Below are 20,044 nucleotides of genomic sequence, written 5' to 3' on the forward strand. Positions count from 1 at the left end.
TTTATTATGTGCAGTAATCAGTAAAAGTTACAAAAATAGTTTCAAAAAGGACTTAAAACGAATTGCTGATAGTAATTAGTACGTATGTACATACTGTTTTATATTAGAAAGATAAAAAGATAAAACATGGTAAATGTTCTCAATAAATCCAACAAATGATAAATTGATTATCATTTCATAGAAAACACAACAACTACAATACACATACACTCACTCACACTCTCATACACACATACATTTATATATATTATGTCCCAATATTTATTTTTATATATGCCGTAAAAATGTTATAAACTTAATTAACTGATTAATCTATAAGCTAGATTTATTAAGTCCACAGAAGTTGATGCCATTAGACCAAACCATAAAAGCATTTTGAAAGGTTCAGTGTAATGTTCTATAGTTTGGTATTAACGTTGGCATGAAAATATAAAAACAAATACAGTATGTTTGAATATAAATTTTTATAGTACAAGTCTTTTTCAACATTTTCTTCATATTAAAACGGTTGTATTCTTTTTTCTGGAAATTCATCAAAACCTAGTAAAGTTTAACCTACCAACTTTTTTCAAAATTATTTAAAATAAATTTCTAAATAAAAAGTTATGCTTTTGATTATAATAAAAACTATTGCTGGATTAATATGTCTTAGGATTGTTTCAAATTGCATAAGTATTTTATTGCATAAACTTTAAAAAATCTTGAAGCAATGTCAGGGACAAAAACACAGAAACAATCTGAGTCATATCTCACATAAATCAATCAATGTTATAGTCCTTCATAAAAAAACATGCAAATTTCGCGTATATATTGTTTCAAGTGTTTTGAGAAGGATGGATTTGAAGACAGAGATTTATTAGTGTTGGATTATATGACAGCAGATTGTGGAAATAATTAAGAATACCATCATACCTCAGGTCCAGCAACAGAACATCAATGGCAAAAGTAACAGATTCAAACAATATGAGTCACTGAGGACCTGTAATGAAATGTCTAGAACAGAAACATTCAATTTGTTTGTACAATAAATAAAAACTAGATTTATACACAAAAAGGATCATAATTTTGAATAACCCTGAAGAGGCAAAGTGTCATTCTAACATTTGAACCGTCATCAAGGACTTTGCTGTAGAATTTGTGTTTTAGGAAGGCTTCAAACAAAGCACTAACCATTATAATTTAAAGTATTATCCATTAGTCTTTTTGTATTGCCCAATCTTGTTCTTAATTTTATATATTGTTTCTAAGTATTTATCCTTTTATATTTTTATGCCACTCAATAACAAATTTTCAGTTTAATTACTGTGTTTTGGACATTATTCATTACCAGAGTATGAGGAAGTCGGGAAAATTATGTACTAATGTGGAATAGAAACTAAAATATCACATGTTTATTTCTGTTCTAAGTAAAGTTATACCTTTCAACTAACTGATAGAGCTGAGTGGATCATATCACATCAGCAATAACTTTACCACATTAGCACAATAATTTTAACTGTAAGAAAATAATTATCAATCTGTTGGTACATGTCTGAACATATTTCACAATAATAAAACTCAAATAGGCCTATTTTTCTTTGAAAATAATATCATAACTTAAAATCAGAAAAATGCAGTTCCAACAATTTTTGACACATTTAATAAACTACAAAGGACCAAGAGAAAGGGGTTGGCTATGTTTTACGCCATTTAGATCAAGGCATTTTATTTAAAGGCACTACAGCATAAGTAACCTGGGGTGCTGGATAGTGCATCTCCAACATGTCAACGACCTTCGAGGGTACATCAGTACGGTACAAATATTTTAACTGTACTTTGTACAACATTGGTATGTTCTATCAGTGGATAAGGCTGTTTTATGGAGGTAAAGGATCTTAACTCTCTTAGTGCTACGGCATTGCTCACAGCTAAGATGTAGTTATCAGCTTCAGTGCGAGCCTCGCATGTCATTAGTACGCAACAATGCCAAGAACTTATTGGCTGGTTAATATGTCAATTCAGTTCGAAAGCTCCAAATTATCGATCATTAGTACATTTTGCTCCTTCACTGTCAATAGTAAGAACAACAAAGAACAAAAGTGTGCGATGCATCCAAAATGCATCGAATCACGATTTGATTCAGTGGTGATCAAAAAACAATTCAATTCATGATGGATTCAGTATCCATATACGAAAAACGCCTGCAGAAAGCCAATGCAATACCCGCAATACAGGAGAGTGTTGATGTTGCGTTTCCTTTGTGAAGGCGTTCTTATTTAATTAGTTCTTTGCTTGTAAATATTGATTTAATTGTTTTATAATTTTTTGTTTTGACATTGCAAATAATGAGAAGTTTTGTTAAGTGTAAGTAGTGTGAGACATGTTTTACTACTGTAAACATAGCCTAAACAAGTGTCACTGCAAAATCATTCTAAAAATAACACAAGTCTAAAAGATTGTTACTTGATACTTAACTAGTAAGATTGATGTTTTAGACTGATGCATTTGGTAATCAGTCTATAAAACCGTTATATATCTCTAAAAACCTATTCAGTCTAAATCACCGAAAAACTGTGGGGGGGGCCAACTTCCGTGAAGTTGGCCCCCCCACAGTTTTTCGGTTATAGCTCCTGAACCGTAAGAGCACTAACGATGGGAGTTGAAGCACTAACCAGCACTAACGAAGCACTAACCATTAATACTAGTTTAATTGTTAGTGCTTTTATGGGGGGGGGCTAACTTCACGGACCTTAAATATTCCCTCCTAAAAATTCAGATAGTATGAGATAGTTTTTTTTTTTTTATTTAGTATATACATATGAATTTGAACGGATGGTGTTTTCGGCCTCTAAGGACATCAAAACGAAAAGTAAATCTGCTTTGGGTATATGTCAAACCTACGGTAAAAGCTTATTTCCTATGCAAGAAGTTCACTAAATATGTAGGCCTAAATTTTTTTGTAGTTTTCGTGAGAATTAATCTGACCTTGCCGACAACTTTATGAAAACTTAGCGAAGCCAAGCCATTGTAATATCATGAATAAATATATTTTTATAGACTTGCTCAAAGTACTGTGATGTAAACTCCCTAAAGTAAGTTAATAAATACACAATAAGGGGCAAAGGGAATCACAGATTTTACTTTTGACTTTTCTCTCGTTAATCGTTTAACCAGTAGCCTTGAGACTTTTAACTTATTATTTTATCCAAATATTATCCGCTAAACTATACTAAATTTGTACAAATAAAATAGATGCACTGCAATGATGACCCTACAAAGGAGAAAACCATACCATACCCATTTAAAATGGACCACAGACCTTTAGTAGATAACATTGTTATATTTTGGTTTTCCCGATTCCTAACTTCTGGCACACAGATGTTGACAATAACATCACGTACAACAAGATCCTTAAAAGTGTGTCAATTTACACAGTTAAACTCTAAATATTAAACAATAAATTAGGTTAGTATATCTCATAACAATCTCTATTTAAATTTATCACATATAGGAGTGAATGAGCTGATGGGCGTCTCACAAAATGACACAACAGCGGCAGTAGCGTTGTCGAGAACCTCCGGTCGAAGGTGGAGGAGTTACAGGTGCAAAGTAAGCGTGGACTTTAATGTTAGGCAAGTGATTCTGAAACAGACGCAGTCCAAACTTAATGTAGACCAGGCGATATCATTTGTAGGATTATACAGAGGGGTGCAAAAGTAGGTATACACTAATGAAACATTTTATAGAAAAATATATTTACTCATATATATTTACTCATATAAAAAGCAAACATTTTCAAATTAATCTGAAGAGTATTAAGACACCTAAATTAACTCTTAAACATGCTGTACTTGACAAAAACACTCACTTCCTTGTGTGTTCAAACTGTTTGCCTGTTTGTACTGTATACCTACTTTTGCACCTCTCTGTATATAATTTATATAACTATATAGGATGTATACAAACTCCCTGGAAAAACTTACGAGATTTTGGCGTTAATGTACATTTCTTTATATCAAAGCCAATATATTTCTTAAAGAAATAACAAATAAAAATGTTTGTCTATTGTCTATTTTAGGTTGAGGCAATAAAAGAAAACATCACAAAAACATGGGTCTAAATTCCCTGGTTTCCGTCTGTCTATCAATATGTAATTTTTATAATTATAGACAGACAAACAAAAAACCAGGCATTTACTCACGTTTGTATAAGGTCATAAGAATTACTTATCCCAAGCAAAGTTAACGTCACAGCCGAGGGTTATGTCATGTAGAATAAAGCTTGCAAATACCCACAGACTCTACAGTTTGGCCATACTTAATCAATGTATTTGTCATTTTATTATGTCCTGAAACTTCTATAGCATATATTAAATTAAATTTTTTGTTGTAATTATTAATCTTTAACCAGTAAACTACATTATTAAATATACATACACTGACTATAGTGTTATGTTTACAATCAGTGATTCCTGATTATACTCTTGTACCCTATCCTGTTTACCATCTTTATTCAAAAATGAAATTTTGCAATATTGTAGTACAGATAAACAAAGAAACGTGATTTCTGTTCGTCACAACTAACTTATTTGCCGTTGCTGTAAAAAGAACTCTGTAAGCTAGGACTATTGTTTAGTTAAACAAAATGGCTGCATTTTTTGTTTCGGTTTTATTGTTGTTAGTTTTGAAAGTGAACAGTCCATATTGACTTTCTGTGTGGTTCATTTTTGGAAATAATGTCGTTAAACAATGGAAACGGAAAATACAGGGTGTGGAAAAAACCGATCTATTTTATGCAGCGCACTGTTCAGCGACAGGTTGTATGAGAGTGGTGGAGTTGGGCTCGTTGGAAAGCATACTCGATGCCATTATCTGTGGTCACCAGAGCATCGTGCGTTTGTTATCGAGTCAAATTTAAAAAGTATTGTTTCAGTCATTGCAACTCAGCGACATTCCCATACATTCTTTAAATTAGGTCGACATGGAGAGGTTCCGTCATGATAATTTGTATGGCTAAGACAGATTAATCTATATGGATATGAATTAAGATTGAACTTCAAATTAGTGAAACAGAGCGGTCAGACATGATCAAAGCAGATGCTTGTTTTCGGGCGGGCCTACGAGCTACAAGGACTGTTTTCCACAGCAGCACAAACTCTTTCGAATGTTAGTTGTCTGGTGTATGATTTACTTTGGACGGCTTGTAAGCTTCTTTTTGAATGCAGAAGCCGTTGTTCTAAAGTTGGTAACCCACCATATGATTGTCCCTACTTGACGGAATCCATGTTGCCCAAATTACAAGAATGCACGGAACTGCCGCTGAGTTGCAATGACTGAATCAATACTTTTTAAATTTGACTCAATAACAAACGCACGTTGCTCTGGTAATGGCATCGTGTAGGCTTTTCAACGAGCCTAACCCCAACACTCTCAGACGACCTGTCGCTGAACAGTGCGCTGCATAAAATAGATCAGTTTTTTTGCCGCACCCTGTATATCGCACAGATAAAAAAGTCTGTCTCCACATACTAACCTTAAAAATATGCTTTCATAATCTATTCATCAGATCTAGGATTCGTCTTCTTTATTTCATTTACGTCTTGCCCAAGCAATGTATACTTCTGTTCTCAGTTTAAAAAAACTTAATTTATGTTTAAAGGTCAGGAGAATGTAAGAGTTATAAAATAAGTTACTAGAATAAAGATTGTGTGTCGATCCTGCCATACTGGACTGATATAAATGGTTCCAGCAAACTCATTATAAAGCTGGACTCTTTTAATTTTCTAAAAAATTTGAGTCGAACCGAGTACTGCAGAATTTGCTTGAAAATATTCAAGTACTCGCTCACTCCTACAAAAATACAGTTTTGAGAAGTTGTATTCTTTTTTCGAAATCGTGTCATTGATTATGGAAATAAATAAGATTATATAACCGTTCATGCAAGTTTTTTGATTACGTCTTACAATACACAGATGTTAAAATAAGTGATAAATGGACATTGTTTTCCCAATATAATGAAACTAATGTATAAATATTATTTGCTTTATTATGCAATTTAAGTGGATCTTTTACAAATTAATTCATATAGTATTTCGTACTAGGTTACATAATAGTTTTTAACCACTTGTGGCAGAGTTAAATTTTTATTTCTAAAACAAAAGTCGGGATGTAACAATTTTTTACAGCAGATTTAAAGAACAATAATTGTCTTATTTCCTTGTAGCAAAACAAGGGTACAGATGCTGGTTAATTATAGTTTGAATTAAATATTAGTGCTTCTTGTGTAGAATTAAAGTTGATATTAAAATATTGTTGTTGTTGATAATGTACCAGATCCAGGCTTTAAATTTAATTCAGTTTTATTGTTTATCAAAATGAAGGTTTGATAGTTTTAAACTACAGTAGGTGGTGTTTTCATATTCCAGTTATTTGAGTGGTTTAATATCTGTTAGTGTTTTCTGTATAAAAATGTTTTTAATAGTAAGGTGTTTCTCTGATATATATCTGTTTTTCAAAACTGTCATTAAACTACCTACATCTACACATTTATATCTTTTAAGATTTTTAAAACTTTAATCTTTAAGACATTGCTGCATGCAACGGTTTTTAGGCTCTCGGGTAGTCTGTTTTACAACGTTGGTCCAAAATAATAGAAACTTGTCTTTCCCAATTCCAAGGTGACCCTTGGAAAGTGAAGCCTCCCACCATAACGTGTCCTACGTTGTATGACCTCGTCCCGGACAGAAAGCCTCTCGCAAAGATAGTCGGGCTCACAGAGAGTCAGTACCCTGTGCCATGCAGCACTTCAAAAGCCTGCACATGGCTTCCATGGTCAACAGACCGGCTGCTATAAGGAAGGGGAAAACATACAACTTTTTTTAGGAACGGATTTTTTGGATGGATATAAAACAAAAATCATGAATAAATTTCTTTCTAAAAACACTTGTTAGCAAGATATCTGCATTTTTATTTAAAATTTATATCTTTATTAAAGGTGTATTTTTTGTTTAGGATTTCAAGCAATAAACTATATTTGTAAAAAAATAATAATAAGAAAAGCTGTTGATTTCAAGGTGGTGGCCATTTCAATTTTAATAACTAAATTACTAAAGAAAATGGTACAAAAACATTAAGATGAAGTTGGCAAACACAACACAGTACATAAAATTTAACAAAGACTGTTTAAAACTAGATGTCATCCCTAAATACGCACAGATAAAAATTAAAAATCAGTCTTACGCTGCAAAGAAAACTAAGAATATGGCAGAGAAAATATGGATAAAAAATGAAATAAAACATATGTATTTTAAGAAGTCTCTACTAAACACTTTGCTCATGAAAAAGTATCTAGAATTAGCTGATACAGCCCATTTTGCTGAACTGGAGTGCCTAGTTCGACATGCCGAATCAGGCGTTAGTTAATGATCAAAAGAACAAGGAAACTGCCATTATGTTTGATTTTGATTTCTTTCCTAGTACAATAAACAATACCGATATCTCATTTGACACTGAAGAAATGTCTTCATTAGACAAAGGTCTCAAACATAGCCTCCCAATGACTAGTAGTTGAGGCATGTTCAGTGAACTAATTAACGCTGAAGTAGCTATTAAATCAATCTTCGAAAACGACTGCAGGAATGAAGCCAGGTTATTTTTATCACGGAAATTAAAAGCAAAGTACAAACAAAGCCCTAATTTTGCTAGTCTAACGATGTCGCAAAAACACCAAATTAATGTTGTAAAAAACATAAAAAACAAATTGTCTGAGCACGATGCTATGCATTGCTAAGCAGACAAGGGTAATACCACCGTTATAATGTACAAAAAAGATCACATCGCTAGAGTTGATAAGTTTATCACTGCCAACGAAGTTATTGAACTAAAGAAAGACTCTGCTAAAAATTATCAAACAAAAATCAAAACTCTGATAAATTAGAGTAAAGTGTTATTCACTGACAACGATATACGCTATCTACGTATCATGAACCCATCATCCCGATACTACGGGGGCTTCCTTAAGTACATAAAACAGGTGTTTCCATCAGGCCACTAGTCGACTACACAAACGCACCCACATACAATATCGCTTAACGACTAGAAAGAATCCTAAAGGATAACATAGTGCTTGACAATATCCACAGCCTAAGGAATTCCTATGATTTCATTGACAAAACTAAAGATTGGCACATACAAAACCATCATTTGCTTGCCTCATTCGACATAGTGAATTTATACACGAATGTGCCCGTAGAAGAAACCATAGAAACCTAACAAACAAATCAGCTATGTTACCAGAGGCAATAAAAGAGATTATTGACCTGTTAAGAGAGATTTTGAGACAAAACTATTTTGCATTTAATGGGAAATATTATTCTCAAACTGATGGTCTGGCAATGGGCTCCCCACTCTCTGGAATTTTATCTGACATATACTTAAATTACATTGAAAATGAATACATTTTATCCCACAAGAATAAATATCATTCTAAAATAGTACTAAACGATAGATGTGTTGATGATACCATTGTCTTGTTTGATGGCAGTAAAAGGCAGTTGGATCTACTTTTAAATTATCTAAACAAAATAGCCCTGAGCCTAAAGTTCACCTTAGAAACAGAAGAAGACAACGCAATACATTTCCTAGATTTAACCATGACTAAAATTAACAATAAATTTGATTATAAAATCTACAGGAAACCCACTTTTTCAGTTCAGACCATTTACACGACCTCCTATCATCTACAGTCTAAAAAAATTGGAGCATACAGCTCAATGGTACACAGACTTCTAACGGTCCCTTTAAGTCCCACAAATTACAATAATGAATACAATATCATCAAACATATAGCCATATCCAACAGCTATAATAGCGGGCTTGTAGACATAAAAGCTTATAATCAAACACCATAATAGGGAGGTCAAACAAAAGGACAAACGTAAGAAGTACGTATGTATTGAATATTCCCACACACTACAAAATTGCCTATCCAAAGAGCTTCGTAGGCAGGGAATCGAATTAACATACAAAACTACAAACCGTACTCCTAACACCCTGTCACAAACTGACCGATCAAGAGATAAAATGGAAATGACAGGTGTTTACAAAATCAAATGCCAAGATTATCCAAGCCAATATGTTGGGCAAACAGGTCATGGGTTTGCTACTCACTATAACGAACACAGACCCAAACCACGTTTAATCAAACAAAATTTAGCGTTTGCCCAGCATTTAATCGACCTAAACCATAGCATGAGTAAGATTGCTGACGGTCTTGAGGTGCTACATAAATGCAGAAAAGGTAGTTAAACACGTTAGAGGAATTTGAAATTCATAAATCATACCATGACAACACCGCCAGTGGACATATCCTCAATGAAAAACTACAGATCCAGTCACACTCTATTTTCAATGTGCTAATTCACCAAAATAACCGGCCACCTGACCTTTGTCCTACTGATAACATGGACAACAACGAGGAAGGAGTCTGACTGCAGTCTCCTACCTGCGCCGGGACCGTCCGCGTCGTGTGCGTGTGATAGGCCTATCGATGTCAATTAAATGTTTATTTTCCGTAGTTAAATGTTTGTATTCGTGTATTTATTGTGTGCGTGTGACATCGATGTCTTCGTTTTTGTAACCCTGATGATGCCGTATTCACGTAGAAACATGTAGGTTGTTAACCTCAATCAACATTTGGATTACTTGACAAGGTATTGTACCATTAATATTATAGACAGCTAAATTACAGTAGAATCTCGATTATCCGACCCAAACCAGCTGTGGCAAGGTCGGATAAGCGAAAATGTCGGATAACACGGAAAATTACAAAAACGACGGTCGCGCTGGAGTTGTTACCGTGGGATGAGTTGGCGATCACGCCGCAAACGTCGGACATGTTGACTATGGTTCCGTGATCGTGGGAGTTGTTAGCGCAGGCGCTGTGACCGGGGGGAGGTCGGATAGTGCGGAAGATCGTTTATTTATTTATTCATTTCAACGGATACACCATTTACAAACAATCGGATAACCGAAGGTGGGAAAACCGAGACTCTACTGTACCAATTTTAGACACATTGTGAATTATTGATGAAGATGCAGATTTTATGAAAATAATGTCAAGAGTGCCTAATTTTATTTATCATTTAGAATGTCCTACCACACGACATTAAAATCAAAAAGATTGAACAAAAAGTGGCACTTAATCACGATTTATAGTTATTCATGCCGGGCAATGTGAAGCGAACCCTTACAGTTTTACCTTATTTTGACTGGTTATTTTGTAGTAATGTTGTTTTCACAAACTGGTAGCTTATTAATATTTTAAATTATATATCAAATTTTAATAAGATGGTGTTAATAGTTTTAAATAAAAAGAAACTAAATTGCAAGTATCTCGCAAACAAGGCGTTTTTGGGAATAATATTACTCTTAAATTTTGTTTTATTTTTCACCCATAAAACCTATTTTTAAATTTGTTGTACTTACGGGACACCCTGTATAACCTTGAGAAAGATTTAAATATCTTACTCTGAGCCTTCTGATGCCAGCGCGTGTGATGAGTTGACAGTCGTACAGCTCTATACGTTGGAGGTTGTGGCAGGATATGAGATGTTCTAAGGACGCGTCAGTTATGAGAGGACAATTGTCCAGTTCCAACACTGTGAGATGCTCAGCAGCACACGGAGAAGTTCCCAGGTGACGTATACCTTCATCAGTGATCAGCTCACAGTGCGAAAGAGACTGAAATGTGACTTACATTTAGTAGATCATCTGCAACCTTTACAGAGTCAAATTGTGCAGCATTGGTGACGGAATCTGACAAACAACAAAAAATAAATAAAAATGTCTTTACTAGCCAGCGTTTCTTTTAAATGTCCCAGCTCTCTGACCAATTAATTTGTTGCATTCAAGGTTGTTCTTGGATTGATTTTATTCTGTTCAAAAACTCAGAGCAAGACTTGTTTGGCCTCATAGTGTCATTGACACTGTCTATGAAGTAATTATTGAATATATCAGGCTTAATTTGGATACTGAGTTTGTATATTACCGCTGTTTATTTTTTTTTTACATTCTAGGAAGCTTTACACTAATTTTCACTCGTTTCTATGAGCGTCATTTTTTAAGTAAGGGCCGTTTTTGCGTATAGCTCGTAGTTTATGTGTTCACTGCAACGAGGCTTCTCGCCGCATTTGTAAACAGAATGGAACCATTTGTAGCTCAGAAGCTAACAAGTACACTTCGCTGTGTGCTTATAAACATTTTAAAATTATTGAATCTCCCGCCATATGCGAGATAAGTGATACACTTTTTTACCACAAGAAACATATAATACTGACATTCATCGCAAGATGACTGGAGATTGGAATGTGTAAATAAAGTGTAGAAATGACTTAAGGAGTTTTAAAATGGTTGTGAATATATCCATTTCAGAAGGAGTTGTGTTTTTAGTGAGTACCCAGACTTTTTACAGAAGACCTCAAAGGAAAAAGGTTTTCGCGGCTATTTTTAAACTCCCTAACCAATTTCTGCACTTTACTCTAACTCATTGCACTAAGGCCTTAAACTACAGTCATCTGGCGATAAATGTTGGTATTGAATATGTTTCTTGTAGTCGAAAAACATATTGCTGACCCTATGTCGCATGCGGCGGGGGATTCAATAATTTAAAAAAAGATTTTTTAACACACAGCGAAGCGTACACATCAGCTACAGAGCTGTAAATTGTTCCATTCTGTTAAAAAATAATGCCAGTAAGCAGCGAGGAGTAAACTAGGGAGCTATAAGCAAAAACAGACCTCACTTAAAAATTACCCTAGTATATATTTTACATTATTACGTATCTTGGCATTTTTTATGAAGGATACATACAACTTTTGAATTATTTGTACTTGTTATCGAGTAAAACATTATTTTTTTGCCTCGAGAATTAAAAACTTTGATAAAAAAAACTGTGTCTTTTTATAATAGTCAAGTCCATAAAATACCATTTCTTCATGAATTTTTTTTTCTTAACACGTTCACTGCTAAAGGAGATAAAAAAATTGAATCGTATTGGTAAAAAACATTATTGCTGTATAACATTCCTTTTTGTGTCCTTATTGAAATACAATATTATATAAAACGATCGGAAGTGAATATGATGTCATATTCATACAGTACTGACCCATCAGGAGCCAGAGTCAGAAAAAATGGAAATGTCACTGAATACATTACATATGTCAAATAAATAGTTATTTGTGTAACTAGTGGTGAAAGTGGCACTTTGCTGCACACGAGAGCAATGTTTACGCACGAGCCGCAGGCGAGTGTGGAATGATCTCGAGTGCAGCAAAGGCCTTTTTCACTCGTGTTACACATTATATTTTTCCTACAGTCACTATAAAGCATAAATCATTAGTCTTTCAAACACTATGCAACACGTTTTTAGGTTCAGCTGGCAACACAAATGGTGACCTAGAGAAAGTAGTACCCGCGGTCTAATATCACTCCGCTATTTTTCCTCGGCAAGAAATGTGCTCCGCGTTTTGCGAATATAGTTCCGTATGTTTTTGTAATTTGAAGTGGTTTCCGCGCCTAAAAAAATGCTTAAAAGGTATTTTCTTGTTTATTAAGATCGTAGGAAGGTTTTAAAAACGTTTAAAAGAAAAGTCCAGAAAGTTCAGAAATACCGAAACTATAAACACGAAATGACAGGTTAAATCGTAGTTATAATAGTCAATCAGCTGCTCATAGTATAATTATCTTTAAGTGTTGCCAACCTATTTCCAAGCGTACACGGATTACGTGCATAATGGAACCACGCTGTTTTGTGTTGTTTCGTTGGAATCCTGATGTGCGGCAAAGTATAAACCGTACGGCAAAGTATAAATATGCAGCAATTAGCAGCTTTCTGTACTATAAACAGTACAAGGAAGCCAACTTTGTCGGGTGACTGTAGGAAAAATATATGTTCCAAAGATATATGTAGTCATTATCATAAAATAATCAACATAAAATAGTATATAAATTGATTGGAATTGATTATGACTTCATAATGTGACGTCATATTCATAGGTCAGTGCTGACCCATCAAGAACCAGTCAGAAAAAATTGAAATATTTAATAAAGATGAAAGCTATAAAAGATTTAAAATGTTAATATTATTGAAATAAAATAGTTTAAGTCACACACTACACGCTAACATGGTATAGGTCCACCTTCGACTGACGCTAGGCTCACACTGAGCAACAGATTGATGCACTGCAGTGTGGGTTAGTTCTGACCCCGCTGCATGAGCGCTGCGATCGCCGTGGATCAGTACTGACCTACCCACAGCAAATGTGTTAACCTTACTTATTTGCATGTAATAATTTAAGTTGTTTAGTATGATATGAAACTAAAATTCAAACTTAAACTCAGCTGTTAAAATTAGACTGTAGGAAGTTTGAATCATAGCATGCAAGCTTATTTGACAAAATGAGCTTTTTCTAAATGACAATCAAATATTATAAGCAGGTCCTGTTACTTCCATATCATTATGTAGGGTAAAAATCTCCTTCTCCATGTTAACCTTGTTAATTTTTTAATGTTACATATTATATATGTATAGTTTTTTTGTGAAATTTTAATGAAGACTGTGTTATTGACAAATTAAAATGAAGACTTATAATTTTTATATTTAAAAACTTCAATACAATTTTTACTTCCATAGCCCACACTCATAATACAAGATATGCAAATAGAATTGGAATCTCCACTAATCAGCAGCACAATACCTTTTCAAAAACAAATTGTTTCTAACATTTTTTTTAAACATGTTTAGCCTCTGGATCACGTAATTTACTAATAAAAAGGTTAAATACCTGTAGTACTTGTCCGTGATCCTGGATTTAGATCAGCGACCCAGGTTTCAAACCTAAAGGTTCATTTTCAAGCTGATACCATAGTTAAACGCATTCCAAACACACAAATCCTCTTTATAACTGTGAAGAGTCGTTAAAACACACAAACACGAAAAGACTAAACAAAATTGGCCAATCATAATACTGGTACGGTAGCGTGCGTGGTGTAGCCGGCAAAAGATGAGTCATGACTGGACACGCGTACACGTCAATGTTGGAGCGTGACGAATGTGCCCCCTCCCACCCCCGTTGTCTTTGTCAGATCCTCGCCTTTCATTGACACTGCCATCTATCATATCTATTGCAGTATTATAAATTAAATTTGACTCAAAGGATAATTTTTCATTGAGCAAATGGGTAGGACATTTTTTAGATGATCGGTATATTTCAAACTCTTTGATGGTGTTGTTCAAAGGTTTATTGCGGACATTTTCCATCACGATTGTAAAAAAACAATACACAACGTTTCGGGATCTGGAATCTGATCCCGTCCTCAGGTAAAATAAAACTTAACTAACACATTACAACTAACAATACAAAAACAATCGTGATGGAAAATGTCTGCAATATACCTTTGAACAACATTAACTCACCATCACCAACAATGAACTTCAAACAAAGAATCTTCGATGGTGTTCATATGCTTGCCTTTTCTGCAGGAATGCAATATGTCCAGATTGGTATTAACGTCGGTGTAATTATGGTTTGTGTCTTTTAGATGGTTTGCGAAGGCAGATTTAGTTGATTTTTTAGGCAGGTGTTCTTTGAATCTTTGCGTAAACGAGCGAGCTGTTTGTCCAATGTAGTAGCTGGGACAGTCATTTCATTTAATTTTATAAATTCCTGTCTTATCAAAATTAGCAGTGTTTTGTACAATTCGTGTTTTTAGGAGATAAGATAATTTATTTGACGTTTTAAATGAAATTGAAAACTGTTTCTACATTGCACATATTTTGTTCCGGAATTATTCCTCTATGTATAAAGCAACTCAGTCATTTAATTCACCTACATTAGGTATATTCAAAAAATCTAGTAAATAGGTGGTTATTGGCTATCAGTGATGAAGAGGTCAAGGCTGGGGCGACCTGCCACTGACTGACAGCACTGAAGGGACAGGCTCTGCAAACTCTTGCAACCAACATAATTCTCTTTATAATTCTTTTTAATTCTTATCCATTCTTTTTTATTGGCTTCTTTTATTGGAAATATCTTCTGTTAATACAAATTTAAATGAATATTATTTATCATGTTGTATTATATCTTTAAATCTTGTTCCCATAGCACATAGTAAAGCTTTTTCAATTTTAAAACTTTGTTCTTCAAAAAACAAATTAGCTCCGAATTTTTAAAACTCAAATTTTTTACAACTCGAGTCGACACACAGACCACTGAGGTCTATGTAGACTCCTTTCCATTACATTATTTTTTTCTAGCTGAAGCAAGCATATTTAAATGTATATTTAAGTTTATACTATTAATAACTTTTTAAAACCAATTTAACATAAACAATGATGTAACACTTCTAGATTATATTTGTATTTTATTTTTTGAAAAAATGTTTCTTTGTTGAACATAAATATCTTAATGTGGAAATAAACTGATTTGATTTATCCGTGGTAACTGGTATTTATCTTACTTAATTAGAAATTTCCAGTTGTTCGATGATAATATGTTAGTCCAACATAAAATAAAAATAATATGTTAGTCCAAGATCAACATAGTTATAGAAAAGATAAGTCCACCATAACAGCATTGATATCTTTTATCTATATATATATAAAAGGCAAAGCCCTCACTCACTCACTCATCACTAATTCTCCCACTTCCCATTTACCTAGGAGGCTGAAATTTGGTACACTGATTCTTTAGGCATTAAATAGGAAAACTAAGTTGTTTTTATTCTGATCGGACTCTCGGGCTCCGCCCCAGTGGCTCTGGAGTTTCCCATGTTAACCTTATGAGTACTCATATTTAAATGGAATTAATGAATCTTAACAGCTGTTTCAATTAAGCAAGTTGGTTCTGTTCTATGATGTTCAATAGCATTGAAGTTGCAAGGATTACCAACAGGGTGCAGCACTATTATTTTTTTTTAATTTATGACAACAGCTAATTTGCAACCAAAAGGTGAGTGAGCGTAGTGAACGAACTTCAACCTGGAGGCGAGTTAGCGTAGCGAACGAGCTCCAGCCTAAAGGTGAGTGAGCGTAGCAAACGAACTTCAACCAGGACGTGATTGAGCCATGCGAACGAGCTCACTTATGAAGTAAAACGGGGCAAAGCCCGCGGGTACAGCTAGTTGAAGATATTTTAGAGAATTTGGATAAAGGTGCTAATTATTGGTGCTTTTTTAGACATGTCTAAGGCCTTTGATAGTTTTCACCATCCTACCTTAATAAATAAGCTGAACAATTATGGTATTTATGGTAAAGAATTGAACTGGATAAGTTCTTATTTGGAAGAAAGGCAAGCATTTGTCAGTGTTAGATTTGTTGAGAAGCAAAATGTGTACAATACAATTCTGAATACCAAACTATGTTTACTATGCAGATGACATCATTATGTCAATTCATGACAAAAATACAAATAGTATAGAATCCAAAATAGAAGATGATATTTCAATTGTAAACACTTTCCTCAATGATAAAAGTCTTAAATTAAATAAGAGTAAAACTACTTTGGTAAAATGTTCTTGTAAAAATTCAAAGAAGAATGAAATTTTCAATAACTTTGAGAATAACAACAAGTTTTTAGGTCTTATGATAAAACGTTAAACTGGTCCAAACATGTTGATCATGTTTGTAAGAAAATAAGTTTGGGAATTTGCATAATTAGAAGGCTTTAACCTTTTTTGCAATGAACAAACCCTTAAAAAGGTTTACTATGCCCATATTAACTTCCATATATCTTAAAACATTGAAATTTATGGGGGTACAAGTAATCAAAATTTAAAAAGAATTTAATTGTTACAGACAGAAGCTCTAAGACACATCCTAAATTTAGAAAGAAGCTCTAGCAAAAATTCTTTAAAACAATATTTCAAAGATTTTGAAATCTTAACAGTTGCGTGTTTATACAGGGTGTTCAAAAAAGGTGGGGACACAATTTACCTAGTGATTCATTGGCTCGAAATAAAGAGAAAATCAAGAATACATTTTTTTCCAAAATCGCTTTGTTACCCAGATATTCACCATTTTGTATTTTTTTTACATAAACATTTTTATCTTTGAATTTTTTCAACGAATCTTCATGAACCTTTGTATGTATGGTCAGGTAGAAGAGACCCATGTTAGAAAAATATACATCTAGATTCAACCTAAAATTTCAAAATGGCGGCCATATTAATTTTTTAAACTTTAATGATTCAGAAATGATTGATTTAAAAAAATAAATGTCAAAACACTTTTGTTTAGAATTTTTTATTCCCTGTCAAACAATACCAAGTGCAAAAAGATTCAATAAGGAATATCTGAAATATTAAATTTTTAGTTGTAAAATGGCGCAAACCTGACTAGCTTCTGCCTTATTCTACCCCATTTTACAGCTAAAAATCTTAATATTTCAGATATTCCTTATTGAATCTTTTTGAACGTGGTATCGTTTAGTTGGGAACTAAAAATACTAAATGAAAGGGTTCTTGACATTTTAGTTAAGTTTAAAAAATTAAAATAGCTGCCATTTTGAAATTTTAAGTTAAATCAAGATGAATATTTTTTCTAACATGTGTCTCTTTTACTTTAACAAACATACCAAGTTTCATAAATATTGGTTTAAATAACCTAAAAAATAAAAATGTTTATGTAAAAAATAGAAAATGGAGGATATCTGGTTAAAAAAAGTGATTGTGGAAAAAATTTTATTCTTGATTTTCTCTTTATTTTGACCCAAGGAATCACTACATAAATTATATCCCTACCTTTTTTGAACACCCTGTATAAATAATATTGGTAGGGTCGTTTTTGAGGACGGAAGACTTTTTCTTTGTGCCGATGACTCAGTTTTACTTTTTGAGGGCGACAGCTGGGAGGAAGTGTACCGTTTGGCTGAGCACGGCCATCACACTGTCAAGCAGTGGTTCGACCAGAGTCGGCTTTCAGTTAATACATCCAAAACAAAATTTATGCCAGTGTCTGTGAGAGCCGATCGGCCTGCAGCTGCATTTGCACACGTGCGGGAGTGTGAGGCTGAATGAGTGTTCTCTGTGAGTGCATTGAGAGAGTGTCTGAATACAAATACCTGGGTGTTATGTTTGACAACCGCCTAAAATGGAACTGTCATGTAACATATGTAAGAAATAAACTGCGAAAGTTTCTTTTATTTATTCACGTATCAACAAAATACTAACCCCAGACTTGATTAAAATAGTATATTATGCCTATGTGCAATCATTATTGCTATATGGAATTTTAGCTTGGAAAACATGTTATCAGAATGTTTCAACGCAACTCGAAATAATGCAAAAGTCTATTACTAAGATAGCAGTTACAAACATCGCCGTTATTCCTAAAATCTTGTGTTTAATGAATTTAAAGTACTAAATATACCTCAATTCTATGCAAAAATCGTTATTTTGTAAATTCATAAAACTAAAATTCTTTTGTTCCGACAGATTACACAGTATTACCTAATCAGATCATCCACCAATCATGGTATTATCACCCATAGATTAACAAAGTCAATAAATAGTATTTTGTCTTTTTATCTTGCAAACATCATTTACTCCCAACACTATTATACTATATTATACTACTACTGTCCGCTAAGTATTATATCCCCTCATCCATGCACATATGTATGGGCATATATGTGTTTTGTTGCTGATTGGTTCAAATTAGCTGTTGTCAAAACTGTAAAAAAAAGTAATATCAAGTATAATGTCAAGTGACTATCACTCGCGAGCTCCGGGGACGAGTTCGATCGCACGCGTTGCACACTTCGCGACGATAATGGCGAGAAGAACTCCGTGATTTTATGTCCACTCATACAAATCCAATATCCACTACAATACGAAACAAACTATCAATGTCTAGTGTAATTTGATGTACCCACAGTTCTGGTTGAGATATATTCTTCAATTTCTGTTGTATATAAAAAATCATTTAGAAATGTTCTCAGAAAATTCAAATAGACATAATTATGAAACCAGATTTAAAACAACTTACAAACAGTGCTTTGTAAATACTCAAAGAGTCAAACAAACATTCAATACATGGCAGCTAAATTGTTTAATAATTTATCAGTGGAGTCTCGGGAGTTGTCCTTAAACACTTTCAAATCAAAAATGAAAACATATTTAATACAAAAATGCCCATATACAGTGGAGGATTTTTTACATGTCCAAAGATTTCTATTTAATTGTGCCTGTATATATATATTTTTTTTTAAACTAGAACTTATTATATTGATTGATTACATGTAAGTATTCATTTGCTGTATTAATAACAGCATTATATATTTGATGACGATTATTAAGGCATTGTGAAATGTCTACAACAATAAATTGATTTGATTTGAGTGCCTCGACTTAACTGACCTCTGTTCGAATTGGGACTACTGATAAAAAACCCACGAACCTATGAACCGCCCAGTGTTGGGGAAGCTACTTTTAAAATGTAGCTAGCTACAACTACTGCTACATTTCCAAAAAAGTAGCTTCGCTACAGCTACAGCTACAGTTCCGAAAAAGTAGCTAGCTACAACTACAGCTACAATGAAATGTAGCTACAGCTACAATTTTAGCTACTTTCCCAAAGACGTTACTTTTTATTCCACGCACATTAGGTAAATGTAAAATTAATTGCAACAACATTTTTATTGAACAAACATTTAAACAAGAAATGTCAGTATTGTATCTAACATAACTTGGAAAACAAATAATTCCTAGATTTTATTTAATTTGTTGGCATTATAAACCTAACATTACAACAACAGCATCAAATAGTTGGGTGTCCCATCATATTTAGTACTTATTTTTAAATATTGCATTATTTTTAAACATCTTATACGTAAATTTCATTAAGTTCAAAGGACATACAACCAAACTATATTTTAAAAGCTCATTTTATTTCTTTAATATAGATTCATTTATAGATGTCTTATATCAACAATTAAGACCACTTAAACTGTAAAACGATTATTTAAAAATACTTTTTTGTGTTACAGAGCCTAGCCTATTGAAATTGGAGT

The 20,044-nt window shown here is 33.4% G+C and overlaps 1 protein-coding gene across 3 annotated transcripts in view; it reads right to left on the reverse strand.

The window, feature by feature from the left end:
* Positions 1-1,366: 1,366 nt before the first annotated feature.
* Positions 1,367-20,044, reverse strand: part of LOC128997756 (F-box/LRR-repeat protein 20-like) — an 88,633-nt gene continuing 69,955 nt past the window's right edge. For 2 of the 3 annotated variants that reach the window (XM_054423418.1, XM_054423419.1), the window contains exons 9-10: positions 10,464-10,718; positions 1,367-3,621 (exon numbers count right to left, since the gene is read on the reverse strand). In XM_054423418.1, coding sequence (XP_054279393.1) covers positions 3,514-3,621; positions 10,464-10,718 — 363 coding nt within the window. In that variant the 3' untranslated portion in view covers positions 1,367-3,513. The remainder of the gene's footprint in view (positions 3,622-10,463; positions 10,719-20,044) is intronic. The other variant, XM_054423420.1, reaches the window with a different exon arrangement.

Source organism: Macrosteles quadrilineatus, unplaced genomic scaffold, assembly GCF_028750875.1.
Source record: "Macrosteles quadrilineatus isolate MER2022 unplaced genomic scaffold, UCM_ALF_1.0 Scaffold_7__1_contigs__length_78375512, whole genome shotgun sequence".
NCBI lineage: Eukaryota > Metazoa > Arthropoda > Insecta > Hemiptera > Cicadellidae > Macrosteles > Macrosteles quadrilineatus.